This window comes from Podarcis raffonei, chromosome 18 (assembly GCF_027172205.1).
Source record: "Podarcis raffonei isolate rPodRaf1 chromosome 18, rPodRaf1.pri, whole genome shotgun sequence".
Classification (NCBI taxonomy): Eukaryota; Metazoa; Chordata; class Lepidosauria; order Squamata; family Lacertidae; genus Podarcis; species Podarcis raffonei.
Window position 1 is genome coordinate 6,576,801 of NC_070619.1, and position 18,704 is coordinate 6,595,504.

The 18,704-nt window shown below is 50.2% G+C and overlaps 1 protein-coding gene and 1 long non-coding RNA gene across 3 annotated transcripts in view; one reads left to right on the forward strand and one right to left on the reverse strand.

Moving 5' to 3' along the window:
• The window catches only part of HDGFL2 (HDGF like 2), a 34,212-nt gene that overhangs the window by 2,483 nt on the left and 13,025 nt on the right, over positions 1–18,704 (reverse strand). Inside the window, exons 5-15 of one of the 2 annotated variants that reach the window (XM_053372737.1) lie at positions 16,675–16,794; positions 12,982–13,053; positions 10,833–10,995; positions 8,389–8,470; positions 6,062–6,341; positions 5,141–5,238; positions 4,077–4,147; positions 3,876–3,946; positions 2,532–2,633; positions 1,783–1,993; positions 231–363 (exon numbers count right to left, since the gene is read on the reverse strand). In XM_053372737.1, the coding sequence (XP_053228712.1) occupies positions 231–363; positions 1,783–1,993; positions 2,532–2,633; positions 3,876–3,946; positions 4,077–4,147; positions 5,141–5,238; positions 6,062–6,341; positions 8,389–8,470; positions 10,833–10,995; positions 12,982–13,053; positions 16,675–16,794 (1,403 nt within the window). The remainder of the gene's footprint in view (positions 1–230; positions 364–1,782; positions 1,994–2,531; positions 2,634–3,875; positions 3,947–4,076; positions 4,148–5,140; positions 5,239–6,061; positions 6,342–8,388; positions 8,471–10,832; positions 10,996–12,981; positions 13,054–16,674; positions 16,795–18,704) is intronic. The other variant, XM_053372738.1, reaches the window with a different exon arrangement.
• The window catches only part of LOC128405798 (uncharacterized), a 227,796-nt gene continuing 215,770 nt past the window's right edge, over positions 6,679–18,704 (forward strand). Inside the window, exon 1 of the long non-coding RNA XR_008328357.1 lies at positions 6,679–6,885. This is a non-coding gene — a long non-coding RNA (uncharacterized LOC128405798). The remainder of the gene's footprint in view (positions 6,886–18,704) is intronic.

Genomic DNA, 18,704 nt, shown 5'->3' on the forward strand with positions numbered 1-18,704 from the left:
CTGATCCCAATAAGAGTCTTTCCCCATCCCTTGGAAAAACAACCTCATTCTGACTTCTGCCCAAGTTTGTCCAATTCTAAATTCCAAAATTGGGTTATATGGACTGCAGGGATTTTCTTTTAACACTCCCCACCCTGGGAAATTTCACTGGCAGCCTCTGGGGTGTGGAGGAACGGCACCTCCTAAGCAGCACAACCAAACCCACAAGAAAGGCCAGAAAGACCCCCTACTCGTTGTGGGTGTCTTCGGGGGAAGCCCCTCCCTTGACGTCTCTGGAAGTCCAATCTTCATCTCCGTCCTTGTTCTCTGTCACGCCTTCTCCTTTCTGGGCTCCCGACTCTCCATTCACAGGAGCTGGGAGGTCTGGTTGGGAAAAAGAGACGTCAACCCCCAGGGGCGAGAGAACAGGAAGGGGTGATCAGTTGTCAGGAGCGTGGGCCAGCAATTAAAAAAAAACATGGCGTCAGTGAAGTCAACTCTTGATTCAAACAAACCAAAACAGTGCAGACTGAGTGATCACAGCAACTCGTAGGTCGTACCCCAATGAGGCAGTTGTGAGGACCTCCCACCGCTTTCTAAGGCTCCTCGTCTCCAAGATCTTTCCCAAGCAGTTGCAAATTGTGTCTCCGCACAACCAGCCTCTGCTCTGCTTTTTTTAGTTTTGCTGTGTGTTCTAGGAGACCAGGGTCACGGGAGTAGCCAGGGGGGGTGCAGCTGCACCCCCTAATCAAGTAAATATAAAAATACCTGACTAACGGACCAGACACATTGCAGGTAAATTGCTTCTACCCCATCTAACATCCCACTCCCCCTAACAGAAATCTTGGCTATGCCCATATCAGAGGGGAGGGGAGTTGGTCACAGCTGGAGGGGGAGAATTTCTGGATTCTTCAGTGGCCAGACTCCTCTCTGCCTCTTAGCCCCAAGTCTGAACTGCTCTCTGCCACAGCCTCTTCCTGCTCAGTAAACCCTGTTGCCTCTTCCATTTCTTGCACTTTCCCCTGCTCATTCTGCCCCCTCTTCTCCCTCTGACCACTCATCATCATCATCATCCCATAAAAAGGTAAAGGACCCCTGGACGGTTAAGTCCAGTCAAAGGCGACTAAGGGGCTGCGGCGCTCATCTCGCTTTCAGGCTGAGGGAGCCGGTGTTTGTCCACAGACAGCTTTCTGGGTCATGTGGCCAGCAGGACTAAACCGCTTCTGGCACAACGGGACACAGTGATGGAAGCCAGAGCGCACAGATACGCCGTTTACCTTCCCGCAGCAGTACCTATTTATTTACATGCACTGGCGTGCTTTTGAACTGCTAGGTTGGCAGGAGCTGGGACAGAGCAATGGGAGCTCACTCAGTCGCTGGGCTTTGAACCGCCGACCTTCCGATCGGCAAGTCCAAGAGGCTCAGTGGTTTAGACCACAATGTCACCCGCACATCCCACAACCACTCCCCTGTCATCCCAGTGGTTGTCATCCCACAACCACTCCCCTGGCTTTGAGCCTTCTTCCCATGGGGTTTCCCTTGGGGGTTCCCCAGCTGGTGCCTCCCACAGCTCCCTCTGCATCCAGCCAGTCCCTGACATCTGTCATAAAAAGATTAAACTCCTCCCAGTTCCTCCACCACTGCCCACTTGGGTCACCTGGCTGTGAAGGATTGAGGAAGGCTGATTGAAGAGAGTGGGAACAATCTCCGAGTCCTTTCCCTGCCTGTCCCTCCCACCCACCCACCCACCCAGCCAACCCCAACCCCACTCAGAGCGCGTCTCTCTTGCCACCAGCCTCTTACCACCACTCATCTGTTCCTCGCCTGTCTCATTCTGTGTTTCTCCTTCAGGCAGCTTCTCTTTGCCCTCCCCTTTGTCCTTCTCCTTCTCCGAATCAGTCCTGTTGACTTTCTGGTTTGCCCCGACCTTTGGCCCCAGGACACGGGACTTCAGGCATGTGTAGACCTCGGCTGCCTTCTCCATCACTTCTTTGTTGGCCTTGTAACGCCGAATCTTATTACAAACAAACACGGCATTTTAGACACTTTCAAATTAGGCACGGTAGTGTAGATATAAAATGTAAAAGACAGTGGTACCTATTTATCTACTTGCACTGGTGTGCTTTCGAACTGCTAGGTTGGCAGGAGCTGGGACAGAGCAACGGGAGCTCACTCCATCGCACAGATTTGAACCGCCAACTTTCCGATTGGCAAGCCCAAGAGGCTCAGTGGTTTAAACCACAGTGCCACTTGCATCCTCAAGGCTGTGCACAAGTGGGGTTTAAACCACAGTGCCACTTGCATCCTCAAGGCTGTGCACAAGTGGGGTTTAAACCACAGTGCCACCCGCATCCTCAAGGCTGTGCACAAGTGGGGTTTAAACCACAGTGCCACCCACATCCTCAAGGCTGTGCACAAGTGGGGTTTAAACCACAGTGCCACCCGCATCCTCAAGGCTGTGCACAAGTGGGGTTTAAACCACAGTGCCACCTGCATCCTCAAGGCTGTGCACAAGTGGGGCCTCCCCAGTCCCTCCCACCACACCCTCTTACCTTTTTCAGAGTGGCCACGACGTTTGTGTGTTTCTGGAGGATCTGAGAGGTGACCTGCAGGCTGCCCAGTTCTTCCAACGCACTCAGACACCTCTTGACGTCCTAGAGAAACAGGATTTTGGGCACAGTGACCATTTGGCCCACCGGAGCTTACACAAACTCTGCTTACACAGAATAAGTATAATAACGACAAGAACAACAATAATTGTTCCAAAAGGACTGGGGCAAATTTAGACTCTATATGAAAGAAAATTGCAAACAGTTGAATACGTTTGTAGGTTTAAGCTGAAGTGTTTGGTAATGGGAAATTAAGGAGCTAATTTACTTATAAATAGGTGATTGTTAAAAGATTGACTTAAGGTAAAAAAGTGAGCTTAGGAATGTGGAGAAATTGGTAGTGAGATACGGAAGTCTGTTAGAGGGAAGGAAGGAGGTCGATGCTTTATTTAAGCAATGTCTTAAGTTATTTTTTGACACTGAAATGTAATAAAATAATAAAATAAAATTATATGATATAATAAAATTATATGAAAAAAAAGAAGAACAATAATGGTAATGGTGAGGATTTGTTGCCCATCTAACTGGGTTGCTGCAGCTGCTCTTGGCACCTCCCGACAAAATATTTGAAACACCATAAAACATCAAACGTTAAAAACTTCCCCATACAGAGCTGACTTCAGATGTCTTCTAAAAGTTGTATAGTTACTCATCTCGACATCTGGTGGGAGGGTGTTCCACAGGGAGGGCGCCACTACTAAAAAGACCCTCTGCCTGGTTCCTTGTAACTTGGCTTCTCGCAGCGAGGGAAACACTAGAAGGTCCTTGGCACTAGACCCCAGTGTCCGGGCTCAGCGATAGGGTTGGAGACGCTCCTTCAGTTAGACACTGTTTATACCATTAGAAGCATCACCTGGGGATGTCCTGTTCCCTGGCCTGTACCAACTCAGAGCGCAGGTGGGAAGGGAGGGGGGTTGTATGTCTGGATGTTCCACTGCCGTTCATTGGATTGGAGAAGGGGAAAACAGTGGAACAAGAGACACGTCCCCTCGGCTCCAGGACTGGGGGGACCTGCGGCCCTCCACTTGTGGATGCACCTACAACCGCCATCAGCCCCAATCAGCATGTCTAACAGCCAGGAATGGCAGGGGTTGGAATCCTGCACCATTTGGACAGCAGAAGGACCCCCAAACCTGCCTCAGGCGGGCATCACAGAAGAGTTTTCCAGCAGCAGAAAAGGCAAGCAAATCCTAAAGGCGGGCAGGAACATGCAGGCAAGCCCAGGACTTGTAAGGAGAGCTTTCCGGGGGGGAAACAGGCTCAAAGGAGAGAGGGGCTCCAGCTTACCGGATTGTCGACTTTCAGGGCAAATTTGATCTCGCTGTGCAACTTCTGGAGCTTCTCTTCGATTGTGGGTTCTGCAGAGAGCGCAAAAGTTTTTTGAAAGCCGGGGAAAGCATGTCACTTCGCCGCCTACCAACCCCATCACCAAAGCAAACTCATGCTCCAGTCACATATCCCTTTTCCAGCCAGTTTTTTGTTTTTTACCTTTCTTCTTCTCCACCCTCCTTTCAGGGAGCACCTCTGACTTTTTCCGGCCTCGTTCTGCTTTCAAAGCTCTAGAGACAGAAGAAAAAGAAGGTAAGAAGCAGAACTGGTGCTAAGAAGAAGGCTGTGTCTGGGGGGAAACCTGCAAACGGGCAACCCAAAATGTCAAGGCCTGAAGCTAGTTGGTTTGACTACTGCAACGTGCAGTAGACTGCCCTTGAAGTTGGTCCAGAAACTGGAGCTAACAAAGAACTGGCTGCAAGACTCTAAACTGGGACTGCTCTTGCTGGGCACATTCCTTGCCAGTAATAAAAGGACTCCACTTGTCACCAAACTGTTTCCAAGCCCGATTCAAGACCCAGGCGCTGAACTTTAAGGTTCTGAATGATATGGACGGGCCCATAAATAGGCAAGGGAAAGTTGCATTGACAAATTCAGTTCTCAATGTGTTTGGAGGAAACTGCTACCAAAGAGAACATTTAATGCTTGGCACTAGTTTTGTCTCCCAGCTCACTACAGAAGCTCTCCCTGGGTATGCTGTGAGCTGCCCTGAGATTTACAGATGAAGGGTGGCATACTAAAATGAAGAAGATGAGGAAAAGTTGCCCCAAGCTGTTTAATCAAACTACATTAAACCTCCCTCCTCAAAGCATGTTGGGAACTGACTCAGGTATACTAGGCTGAGGTATATGGCCTCGGCCAAGGATACCTGAAGCAGCGTTTCCACCCCCATTGTTCAGCCCGGACAACTGAGGTCCACCTCCGAGGGTCTTCTGGCAGTTCCCTCACTGTGAGAAGCAAAGCTACAGGGAACCAGGCAGAGGGCCTTCTCGGTAGTGGCTCCTGTCCTGTGGAACGCCCTCCCATGAAATGCCAAGGAAATAAACAGCTATCTGATTTTTAGAAGACATCTGAAGGCAGCCCTGTTTAGGGAAGTTTTCAATGTTTGATGTTCTATCGTGTTTTTAATATTCTGTTGGGAGCCGCCCGAGTGGCTGGGGAAATCCAGGCAGATGGGCAGGGTATAAATAATAAATTTATGATGATTATGATTATTATATAACCTGTTCCGGGTCTTCTCTTCTCCTTGGCCCCTCTTCTCCTTTTGACTCTGTTTCCTCGAGATCTCGGAGGACTGCTGCTTCTTCAGAGGCTTTTTCACCTGGAGGGGGGAAGAAAACGAGAAGGTCACAAGATAGGCTATAACACCCCAGTGAAAAACCTCGCAGGCTTCCCCTGCTCTTTGCAGGGCTATGGTAAAATAGCTGCTTTCCTACGTACAAGCTCAGGACTGCAATGCCTCAAAGGACCGCCACTCCCTCTATGAACTAGCCCAGACACTGCCGTTGTCATCTGAGGCCCAGCCAGGGAAGGAAAGAGAACGGGCCTTTTCAGTGGTCTCACTGCAGGGACACGGGTGGCGCTGTGGGTTAAACCACAGAGCTGAGGACTTGCCGATCAGAAGGTCAGCGGTTCGAACCCCCGTGACGGGGTGAGCTCCCGTTGCTCGGTCCCTGCTCCTGCCAACCTAGCATTTACAGGCTCCTGCCAACCTAGTATTTACAGGGATGCAAATGAATGAATGGGACGCGGGTGGCGCTGTGGGTTAAACCACAAAGCCTAGGACTTGCCAATCAGAAGGTCAGCGGTTCGAACCCCCGTGACGGGGTGAGCTCCCGTTGCTCAGTCCCTGCTCCTGCCAACCTAGCAGTTCGAAAGCACCTCAAAGTGCAAGTAGATAAATAGGTACCGCTCCGGTGGGAAGGTAAACGGCATTTCCGTGCGCTACTCTGGTTGGCCAGAAGCGGCTTAGTCCTGCTGGCCACATGACCCAGAAGCTGTACGCCAGTTCCCTCAGCCAATAAAGCGAGATGAGCGCCGCAACCCCAGAGTCGGCCACGACTGGACCTAATGGTCAGGGGTCCCTTTACCTTTACCTTATTATTATTATTAGATGAAGTTCAGCCTGGCCCCTTTCCTCTCACCTCTTTCTCCACTTCTGAGTCAGAAGACGATGGGGCCTTGGGCCGCCCCTTCTTGCTCTTCTTGGGGACCTCGTTGTCCACACTGCTGTCGCTGTCCGAGTGCTCCACCTCCCCCTTCTCGGCCTTCTCCTTTTTCCGCTCCTTCTCTTCCCGCTCCTGCTCCCGGAGGCGGCGCAGCTCCTCCTCCTGCTCGCGCTTCCGCTTCTCCTCCAGCTCCCGGCGGCGCTCCTCGTCGCGCCGCTTCCACTCACTGATGCGGTCCACGTCGCTGTCACTGTCGCTGGGAGGGGAGGCAGGCAATGAAAGAGACAATAAATGACTGTGGGCGAATCGGGGTGCAAGCTCCTGGCTACTCCCGAGCGCCAGACTTGTTAAAAAGATTGCGCGGTGCCTTGATGTGGCGACCGCGGCAAGCCACATCGTCGAATGTCCTGCATAAATGCTACCAGACTAGTCTGTCCTTTATTTCAGTTGCCTCCACTGCTTGGTCCCTAGCTCAGAGAGGGCTGAGAGGTAAGAGGTGAACTTGTTGAGACAGAGAGAGTGGAAAGATATACATTTGTGGCTGCATATATGTGAGTGTGTATTTTCTTCCTCTAATCTGGATTCCGCCTGGATAAAGCAGTTTGGAATTAAGTCTGCTTTAGTTGTTAAAATAACAGTAATACAGTGGTACCTCAGGTTACATGCGCTTCAGGTTACAGACTCTGCTAACCCAGAAATAGTACCTTGGGTTAAGAATTTTGCTTCAGGATGAGAACAGAAATCGTGCTCCGGCGGCATGGCAGCAGCAGGAGGCCCCATTAGCTAAAGTGGTGCTTCAGGTTAAGAACGGACCTCCGGAACGAATTAAGTACTTAACCTGAGGCCCCACTGTTATCTGAAACTCACACAGAGACCCACACCCTACTGTGCTCCAAAAAGCCAAGACTCTCTTCCACTAACCTAAGGAGAAAAAGAGAGACGCACAGAGGAATACAGAATTCGTAAGTCCCATGAGAAGGCGTGGCGCAAGCTTCCTCAACCTCGGCCCTCCAGATGTTTTGAGACTACAATTCCCAGCATCCCTGACCACTGGTCCTGCTAGCTAGGGATCATGGGAGTTGTAGGCCAAAAACACCTGGAGGGCTGAGGTTAAAGAAGCATTTTGGAATTTGCCAACTCAGTAGTAGGAGTGGCGAGCGAGTGAAAAATCAACAAGACAGTGACATGTGAAGAAATGGCATCTTTGCACCTGTGTGTGCAGGTTTTTGAGCCACGCTGTCACCCGCAGCCTGTGGGGGGGGGGGTGCGGGCAGGAAGAAAAACCTGTGCTTTCTCAAACTGGCCTGCAAGGCACTGCTAAATGGAAGCCTCTATGTTGCATTTCTCAAAGGGCGGGGGAGAGGAGACAGGATGGATGAGAGAGAATAATAATAATAATAGTAATTATTTATTATTTGTACCCCGCCCATCTGGCTGGGTCTCAGCAGCCACTCTGGGCGGCTTTCAACAGAATATTAAAATACAACAATCTATTAAACATTAAAAGCTTCCCTGAACAGGGCTTCCTTCAGATGTCTTCTAAATGTCAGGTAGTTGTTTATCTCCTTGAAATCTGATGGGAGGGCGTTCCATAGGGCGGGCGCCACTACTGAGAAGGCCCTCTGCCTGGTTCCCTGTAGTTTTGCTTCTTGCAGTGAGGGAACCGCCAGAAGGCCCTCGGAGCTAGGCCTCAGTGTCCGGGCAGAACGATGGGGGTGGATACTCTCCTTCAGGTATACTGGGCCGAGGCCGTTTAGGTTAACACCAACACTTTGAATTGTGTTCGGAAACGCACAGGCAGGCAAGGCAGGCAGGCAGGCAAGAACACTTCCTGACCTGCCTCTCCAGCACTTCTCCATACTTTGTGAGAGGAAGAGGTGCACTTGTGCAGAGAGAGAGTGTGGAAATATATACAGTACATTTGTGACTGCATATATCTGAGTGTGTGTGTGTGTGTGTGTGTAAAAGAGAGAGGGAAAGAGGAATGTTCTCTGTTGTTATCATACACCAATAGCACTTAGTGTGTGTGACTAATCACTGTGTGATCTCCAGAGTCAGGACCAGCAGGACATAGGGGATTTCCCGACAAGCACAACGTTATCGGGAGGGTCTCCCAAATTCTCTCCCAAATTCTGTGCTATGCCATCGCACCACCAACAGCCACTTTGCAATTGATGCCCACGGCACCTTCTCTATACTCGAGATGTGCCTGCTGGTCCGGGGAGGTTAGCGGACCCCTGCTCTAGGTTCCCGCATTAAGCAGCGATGGCCGCGGTGCTCATGACAGCCCCACCTTCGCTCACCTGTCGCTGCTGGAGCTGCTAGGAAGCCTCTCTGCCTTTGGTTTCCTCCCACGAGGCTTCGGGGGCGGCTTTTCCGCTGCTGCCGGGGGGAGAGGAAGGAGTCGAGAATTAGCTATAGCCATCTCCTAGCCACCCAGTTCCTCAAGTGAAGCAACCCGCCCGCATCCCATGTAAAAAGCTGCAGTCTTTTCCTGTGACTCGGGGAAGGGCATGAGCGACACAGGAACTCAGCTGTGGCGGAGGGGGAGAAGGGAAGCAGGGCCGCTCCTTTCCTCGAACCCCTTCCATTTGGACTGGGCATTGCAGGTGCCCGAGTTTGCTTCCGTGGCGCTGTGGGTTAAACCACAGAGCCTAGGACTTGCCAATCAGCAGGTCGGCGGTTCGAATCCACCGTGACCGAGTGAGCTCCCGTTGCTCAGTCTCTGCTCCTGCCAACCTAGCAGTTCGAAAGCACGCCAGTGCAAGTAGATAAATAGGTACCGCTCAGGCGGGAAGGTAAACGGCATTTCCATGTGCTGCTCTGGTTCACCAGAAGCAGCTTTGTCATGCTGGCCACATGACCCGGAAGCTGTCTGCGGACAAACGCCGGCTCCCTCGACCAACAAAGCGAGATGAGCACCGCAACCCCAGAGTCGGTCACGACTGGACCTAATGGTCAGGGGTCCCTTTACCCTACTCTTCCCTTTGCATCGTGCATGTAGATCATTGAGCTTGAGAGGGAACGAACTATCTTATTGATGTAAAAATGCTTCCAATGTGCGAGGGAACCAGTGAATAGGAAGAGTCCTGCTAGATCAGTCCAGTCCAGCAAGCCCTCAGCTTACACAGGGGTTACGTTCTGGGGGTCGCACCTAAAGCCAAAATTGCGTATAGTCAAAACACATTGGGTGCAATGTGCCCAAGCCTTTTTCCTCGGGCGCCTGGCCTTTCCACCCTCTTTTTTAATTTATTTTTTTTGCCAAGCGCATAAAGCTGGATGTGCGCAAGTTGTGGGCTTACTGTACCCTGTTTCTAGTGCCTCTAGGAATCCCACAAACAGGGAGAGAAACAGTCATCCCGCATCAAATGGCACTCAGGTGTCTACTGACACACACACTTGCTTACATCATTCTCTTGAATGCTTGAATCCCTTGAGAAGGATCTCCTGCTTTTAGCCTTGTATTATTCTTACCATACTGTTCTATGGTGCATTTGGGATTTCATACTTTGCAAACAGCACAGAAGACAGTCTAGGCATTAGGCAGTATATAAATCGATCAACAGCAGCAGCAGTCGTAGTGCTGGTATAGTAGCAACGATAACAGGTTATTTACTTCTGAGTTTTCCATCTGTTTTTTACGCGCCAGAAGGTATGTAATCTCCTCCTTTTTCCCTCACAAGGACAAATGTGCCCGATGAACTCAGACCCAGCAGACCCAGGGGGCAATATTCATTGCGCTTGCCCTCCCCAGATGTGCTTCAGAGGGTCGGGAGAGCCCACAGAACGGGGGGGGGGGGCAGGGGAGGGGAAATGTTTTGTCATGCAAGAAGAAATCTTAGTCAGGGAAGGAACAGGTTGCTTGGCAATACAATGGAAGGAATACAAGAAATGACCAAATGACGCGCCAATTGACACAAGACCACACCCAACCTGGAAATGACTTTAAAAATGGCAAAAACAGCCCAGAAAAGGCAAAAAGGGCACGAAAGGCGCACCCGGCAATCCCACAAGACTTTGCAAGTGCAATCCCAGGAGCCTTTGCAACAGATCAATGAAGCCTGTGGAGAGTTGGGAGTTTGAGCAAGGAGGTTTGGAGGGAGTGGTTGTGGCAGAGTTTGGCCAGCCTGGTAAGCGCTGCTGGGTTTTTTAAGGGGGTTTCCAGAGGTTCAGAGGGCGTTTGCAGGCTTTTCCAACTGTATTTCCAAATACATGCCATTTCACCGGCGAGCCGTGACCCCCTGTGCAGGGGAGTTGCCTGCACAGCATAGCATTAAAGGCAAATGTTTCGCCGGCAGCACAAGGCTTTCCGCTTGCACAATAGAACCTTCACCCGCCCCCCAGAAGTCTGCCCGGAAGACTTGGCTGACAGCACACATGGAGGAGAGGGCAAAAAATCCTGTTGCACAAGCAGAAAGCCTTGTGCGTAAGTGGGACTAGCACGGGCCGCAACCTAACATCCCACAGTTCTCTCTTGCTCAGCAGGGATGTGGAGGTGGGAAGTATGACAAGTCAGAGAGCAGCTGCTGGCACTGCTGGGAGCTGGTCCAAAACAGCTGGACGTAGCAGCCTGCAAGAGCCAGGCTTAACCCTAACATGGGGGGGGAAGGGCTGCTGAAGAAGTACCTATTTCATGCCAAGACAGCCAAAGAAGATTTTTGAAGGCATCAACTCACCCTTTGGACAAAAACACACAACACACACCCATAAACAGGCCGAGCTACGGGAAGAAAACCAGGTCGCCTACCCGGCTTCCGTCCCCGGGAGGGCTTCTTGACGGACTCGTCCGAGTTGGAGTCGGAATCAGACTTGGGTGTGGGAGCCTTGGCATTCTCTCTGTCGTCGTCATCCTCTTCCTCCTCTTCCTCCGAATCAGCCTTGGCATCCGAGTCAGAGCCCGATTCGATTTTCTGCCGAGACACAACACGATGCAAGGAGACCCCTACCAGGCCAGAGCATGTGTGTGACTCCCTAGCCAATGATCGATCAGGGCACGAAAGGAACAGGGTCAACTTGCCCACCACTCGGCAGCTGTGTTCCAAAATCTCCTGCATCCTAGTTCGACGGACCGCTAACCACTACACCACAGTGGCTTCCGAGGGTCCTTCTGGGTCATTCCATGCCACGTGATCCTATGAATTTCACCTTACCATTTTATATTGGTTTCAGTTCCCTAAAAGTAGTATAAGAGAAGTTCCCAAATCTCAGTTTTTAATTTTTTTATCTCACCCTGTTGTTGAGTTATGAGGGTTTGAAATTTCAAAAAAAAACAACACACCCAAAAAGCCTGACAATTTTGGTCTTGCTAGACTACACAAAAACCTAAAAAGCTCAGGCCAGAATTGAGATACAGTCAAACCTCAGTTGTCGAATGTAATCCATTCCGGAAGAGAGAGATAAAACTTTATTCACATTAGCCAATGGCCATAGCAACAATAAAACATTGCAGTACACGCAAAAAAGGAAATTTGATATAAAAGCACAATTTAAAGTCCTGAATCAGCCGTCAGTTAGTGGCCCTTATTCTGATTGCCCCTGCTATGAACCTAGCAACCTTTGCTGTTATCTGCTCATTTTGATCTGATAGAAGAAAGGACATTGTGAATCCGTTCTGGAAGCCCATTTGGCTTCCGAAATGTTCGACAACTGAGGCGCAGCTTCCGACTGGATGAAGGAGATTCCTGCACTAAGGAAGAAGCTGCGTCGGATGTTCGGCTTCCGAAAAACTTTCAAAAACTGGAACATTTACTTCCGGGGTTTTCGGCGTTTGGGAGCCGAGGTTTGACTGCATTTCAAAACTAAAAATACCAATCTCTTCAAAACTTCATGGGCTTTAATACGGTATGTCACATGATGGACTTTAAATTTTAAATTTAAGTTTTACAAATTTTTAAAGCGATTTTAAAAAATGGAATACGATTTTAAAATCCCCCCAAAAGGATTATTTCATATGTCTAAGAGCTCCCTGCCAAATTTCATCTTGGAATCTCAATGAAGCTGTCCCAGAAACTCCAGCGGGTGCAGAATGCAGCAGTGAGGCTCCTCACGTGGTCTCTGCCATGGGAGCATATTCACCCAGTGCTTTTCAAGCTGCACTGGCTCCCGGTGGAGTACAGGGTCAGATTGAAGGTGCTGCCTTTGACCTTTAAAGCCCTTCACGGCCTAGGACCCTCGTACCTACGGGACCGCCTCTCTTGGTATGCCCCATGGAGAGCCTCAAGGTCCATAAATAGCAACACCCTAGAGGTCCCGGGCCCTAAGGAAGTTAGATTGGCTTCAACCAGAGCCAGGGCCTTTTCAACTCTGGCTCCGGCTTGGTGGAACGCTCTGCCTCATGAGACCAGGGCCCTGCAGGATCTGATTGCTTTCCGCAGGGCCTGTAAGACAGAGTTGTTCCGCCTGGCCTTTGGCTTGGAGCCAATTTGATTCCCTCCCTCTCTTTCTTTTTTCTTTTCTTTTCCTTCTCCTCTTGCAATGAGGCTACATTTTAATATTTTAATGTTCCATTATTTTAATGTTGTATTTTATTTTTGTTTTTAAGTTGTAATCATTCTTCTTGTTTTTATTATTGCTTGTCAGCCGCTCTGAGCCCGGCCTTGGCTGGGGAGGGCGGGGTATAAATAAAAAATTATTATTATTATTATTATTAATGAGATCACATTTTTTTAAAAAATATTTTGCGCACCCACGCCTGCCTTACTGGGTTCTATTTAGGGTAAATGGGTCTTTTTGGAGTGAAATGTAACAGAATAAGCAATACTTCAAACCATAGCATCAGTTACTTCAGGCATTTCTTTAAAGAGCTGTTTGATTAAAAGGTTATCTGAAAGCTGGTCAGGCTTTTCTTTTAAAAACAGGCTCCCAAGTGAGGCCTTTGCATTTAAAGGGCCCTTTACCCTTTTCTTCCAGCCGCCTGCAGGTGCCCTTCGTGGAGCCCTTGGCGGAGGCTTCTTCTCTGGAGTGAAGTCCTGCAAAGGGAGACACAGGAATTTAGGTTTGAGGCCAACCCCTCCCCGGCCTGTCACAGGGGAAGAGGGAAATGTTCTAGTGTTTTTTAAAGCAGTCTACACAGGGACCTTTTAAGCAGGAAAGCGGTGTAGTGGTTAAGAGCGGTAGTCACGTACAGTGGTGCCCCGCAAGACGAATGCCTCGCAAGACGGAAAACCCGCTAGACGAAAGGGTTTTCTGTTTTTGAGCTGCTTCGCAAGACGATTTTCCCTATGGGCTTGCTTCGGAAGACGAAAACTTCTTGCAAGTCTTGCGATTTTTTTTCGCCCCCCCCCCCTTTCTAAGCCGCTAAGGACGTGGGTGGCGCTGTGGGTAAAAGCCTCAGCGCCTAGGGCTTGCCGATCAAAAGGTCGGCGGTTCGAATCCCCGCGGCAGGGTGCGCTCCCGTTGCTCGGTCCCAGCGCCTGCCAACCTAGCAGTTCGAAAGCACGTCAAAGTGCAAGTAGATAAATAGGTACCGCTTTATAGCGGGAAGGTAAACGGCGTTTCCGGGTGCGGCTCTGGCTCGCCAGAGCAGCGATGTCATGCTGGCCACGTGACCCGGAAGTGTCTCCGGACAGCGCTGGCCCCCGGTCTCTTGAGTGAGATGGGCGCACAACCCTAGAGTCTGTCAAGACTGGCCCGTACGGGCAGGGGTACCTTTACCTTTACCTTTAAGCCGCTAATAGCCTTTTAGCCGCTAAGCCTTTAATAGCTGCTAAGCCGCTAAACCGCTAATAGCGCTAATCCGCTAATAGGGTTGTTTCGCAAGACGAAAAAACCGCTAGACGAAGAGACTCGCGGAGCGGATTAATTTCGTCTTGCGAGGCACCAGTGTAATCTGGGGAACCGGGTTCGCTTCCCCCTCCTCCACATGCAGCTGCTGGGTGACCTTGGGCTAGTCACACTTCTTTGAAGTCTCTCAGCCCCACTCACCCCACAGAGTGTTTGTTGTGGGGGAGGAAGGGAAAAGGAGATTGTTAGCCGCTTTGAGACTCCTGAAGGGGAGTGAAAGGTGGGATATCAAATCCAAACTCTTCTTCTTCTTCACCTGATTTCGGGCGGGAAACTAGGATTCACAGACTGATCAGAACCATTATCCCTACTTGACGGGCATAGAAAATGGGCACAGCTGGGCCTAAAGGCCACGTTCCCCTATGCAGAGTTCAGATGCCTACAAGGTAAGCACAGTGCCGATCGCAACAGCAGTAGTTGGCAGTAACACCAGCCTCCTTCACAAATTCCCCGCTTTGCAGGGCTGCTTTGCAGGGGGGCTGGACGGGATGATGTCCAGGGTCCCTTCCAACTGCAAACTTCTGGAGGGGGAGAGTTCGGATGCAGGATCGTGCCTCCTGCACCCTCCCCAACCATCCCCCGAAACAGCAGCCAACTTAATACAGTGGTGCCTCGCAAGACGAAATTAATTCGTTCCGCGAGTTTTTTCTTCTTGCGAGTTTTTTGTCTTGCGAAGCACGGTTTCCCATAGGAATGCATTGAAAATCAATTAATGCGTTCCTATGGAGACCGCTTGCCAGGCTGGCGGTGCGGAGAAGGGCTTTTCTCCCCACCGCAAGCCTTCAGGACAGGTACGGGAACAGAGGGGAAGGGGCGCAGCGCTTCTCCTCTGTTCCCGGGGCTTGCGGTGGGAGGAGGGTTTTTCCTCCCCACCGCCAACATTCAGAACAGCATTCTGAATGTTGGCGGTGGGAAGGAAAACCCTCCTCCCACCGCAAGTCTTCAGGACAGCCATCCGAAGGCTGGCGCGGGGAGAAGGTCTCTCCGCCCCACCGCCAGCCTTCGGAGGAGCCTTCCGAAGCCTGGCGGCGGGAGGAGGTCTCTCCGCCCCACCGGCAGCCTTCGGAGGAGGTCCGAGGACAGTGGGGAAGACGCGCTGCGCTTCCCCGCTGTCCCCGGAGATTTCCCTATGGGCTTTCGTCTTGCGAAGGAAGCCCATAGGGAAATTCGTTTTGCGAAGCGCCTCCAAAACGGAAAACCCTTTCATCTAGCGGGTTTTCCGTCTTGCGAGGCGTTCGTCTTGCGGGGCACCACTGTACAATAATAATTTATTGTACCTCACCCATCTGACTGGGTTGCCCCAGCCACTCTAGGAGCCACTCAACTACAACTCATGGCAATAGGTAAAAGGTAAGGTAAAGGACCCCTGGACAGTTAAGTCCAGTCAAAGGCGACTATGGGGTTGCGGTGCTCATCTCACTTTCAAGCCGAGGGAGCCGGCGTTTGTCTGCAGACAGCTTTCCAGGTTATGTGGCCAGCAGGACTGAACTGCTTCTGGTGCACGGAGGACCGTGACAAGTGTCAGAACACACGAAAACTCCGTTTACCTTCCCACCGCAGCGGTACCTATTTATATACTTGCACTGGTGTGCTTTCGAACTGCTAGGTTGGCAGGACCTGGGACACGGCAATGGGAGCTCACCCCATCGCAGGGATTGGAACCACTGACCTCCTTATCAGCCAGCCCAAGAGCAGGGATCAGCAACCTGCGGCCCATGGGGGTTGTTTAACCGGCTCACGAGCCACCCCTGAACCGAGCCGCCTGCTTGGCGAGTCCCCACACGCTGCGCTAAACTGGCACAGCGTGGCATGGTGACTCGCTTCCTCAGCGCTGAAAATTGTGCAGACGCTGGAAATCGCAGGGATCTCCGCTGGAGTCAACTGGAGGTAAACCTTGCCAAGCCCTGCCCAAGAGGCTCAGGGGTTTAGACCACAGCGCCACCCGCCACCCATTCATAAGAATGCAAAGTCTTGCTATCCTCTATTTTTCACTTAACACAATGGCTATACCGCTTGTTTGTAATAAAATCTCTGAGCTGTTTACAATGTACCATATTTTCCCATGTGCAAGATGCCCCCGTGTATAAGACGCCCCTTGTTTTGGGGACACCACATTAAGAAAATGGAAGAAGATTGTATTTGTGTATAAGACGACCCCCAATTTCAAACATATTTTATATAGGGAAATACCTAGTCTTATAGACTGAAAAATATGGTATTTAAATTATAGGAAGTGGCATCTAAAAGATTGATTTCTTTTTTGCTTATAGCTATCCAATACCCTCATTATGTTCTTTCTAATTAGTTCATGCCCCAGAAATCAAATCTCTGTCTCATCAGAAGACAGCATCCAACACTATAGCCCCCTTCATTTCAGAAGAAACCCTCCAGCTAGAAAGGCACACGTCAATATTGTACGGATTTCGGCGTTCTGGGGGAGGAGGGGAGAGTTTTTATATCAGCAGACATGTCCGGAATGTTAATTTTAATCTGACCACTTTTTAAAATCCACTGTTTTACGTCGCACGTTATTCTGTATTTTATTTCGCTGCGTATTACTTAAGAAATCTCAGGCCACCTAAGCTCACTGTCTACACTGACTGGCAGAAGCTCTCCAAGCTTTCTATAAATCTGTTCAATAGTAACAATCAATGAGCATCTCTCACAACCAGTGACTGGGCTGTACAAAAGGTAACTAAACCTGCTCCAAGTTGGGCTTCATATGTCAATAACAGGATCTGCCAAACTCCCCCCATCAAAACCACAATGGCCACCTAGTCCTCCAGCCCAGATCAGTTGAACCTCACCTGGTCGCTGTACTTCTCAGACTCAGAGGAGCTTTCGGAGTTTTCCTCCTCCTCCGACGGCGATGGAGTGGCCTGGTCGAGGTCACTGGATGATTTCCGCGGCCGTTTCGCCGCTGGCATCTGAAACAGGGGGAAGCGCAAAGGAAGGGGATGATTTGCTAGGCAAAATAGGGAAAAGCCTTCTCTTTGTAGGGGGAAAAAAGAATCAGCTCTAGGCAGTGAGACAGGAAAAACACGAGGAGCCCTGCCAGTGGCCCATCTGTTCTCACAGTGGCCAACCAGATACACTAACCCAGGGTTCACCAAACTTGGGTCTCCAGCTGTTTCTGGACCACAGTTCCCATCATCCCTGAGAACTGGTCCTGCTAGCTGGGGATGATGGGAGCTGTAGTCCAAAAGCAGCTGGACAGCCAACTTTGGGAAACCTCCAATGCAACAGTACACAACAGCCCTCTTTCCTCCTTCAGCAGCAGGCACTCATATGGCAACAACATTAAACTTTAAGAAGCTTCTCTGTACAGAGCTGCCTACAGACTGCTTCTGACAGTTCCAAGGCTCTCTTCTTTGGGGCAAACAGCTGCTGTGAACTTCTTTGCCAGGGCTGGAGTACTCTTATGGCACCCATGTTGCAGACTGCCCCCCATCAAAAATACCCTCTGAGTTACAGCACCTATAAATGTCACACTGCTATGTAACAAGAACGTTACAGAGCTAGAGAATATGAAGGAATGTCTCCACCCGCATCGTTCAGCCCGGACACTGAGGTGCAGCTCTGAGGGCCTTCTGGAGGCTCCCTCCCTGGGAGAAGTGAGGTTACAGGGAACCAGGCAGAGGGCCTTCTCAGTGGTGGCGCCCGCCCTTTGGAACGCCCTCCCACCAGATGTCAAGGAAATAAACAACTACCTGACTTTTAGAAGACATCTGAAGGCAGCCCTTTTTAGGGAAGTTTTTAATGACTGATGTTTTAATGTATTTTTAATATTTTGTTGGAAGCCACCCAGCGTGGCTGGGGATACTCAACCATTATTATTATTATTATTATTATTATTATTATTATTATTATTATGATGATGATAGAACAACAAAAATAATCCAAGGAACTGGAGCAACTCCCCTATTGCAATGTAACGAACGAATTTGCAAATGACACCAAAGTGGAAAGGGTAGAAGACAGAATTGGGATTCAAGATGACCTTAACAGATTGAGGAACTAAGCCAAAACTAACAGAATGAATTTGGATAGGTGAGGTTCTGCACTAAAAACAAGAAGAACCAGCTGCACAAACATGAGGGACACCTATAATGGCAATAGTACATGTGAAACAGATCTAGGGGTTTTAGTGGACCACAGGCTTAACGTGAGTCAACAGTGTGGATGCGGCAGCAGAAGAAAAAAGCCAATTTTTCTATTCTCGGCTGCATCAACAGAAGCATAGTGTCCAGCTCACGGGAAGTACAGTCGCACCTCGGAAGTCGAACGGAATCCGTTCCGGAAGTCCATTCGACTTCCAAATGTTCAGAAACCAAGGCACGGCTTCCTGCAGCCAATCGGAAGCCGCGCCGCACCTTCAGGTTCCAAAGAATGTTTGCAAACCAGAACACTCACTTCTGGGTTTGCGGCGTTTGGGATCCAAAACGTTCGACTCGCAAGGCGTTCGGGATCCAAGGGGCGACTGTAATAGTATTCTGCCTTGGTCAAATCCCCACTTGGGAAATGGTTGTTGCCTCTTGGGCTTCCCAGAGGCATTTGTTCAGCCCAGGGGTTGTCAACCTGGTCCCTACCGCCCACTAGTGGGCGTTTCAGGACTCTAGGTGGGTGATGTGGGGTTCTACGGCACAAGCTGAATCCTCCTTCCATCGAAAACCGGTGGGCGGTAAGGAAATTTTACCATCAACAAAGATGCATTAGTGGGTGGTAGGTATAAAAAGGTTGACTACCCCCTGGCTATCCACTGTGGGAAAGACAGGCCAGAGGTGGAGAATCTGTGGCCCTCCAGATGTTGCCAGATTACAACTCCCATCACCCTTGA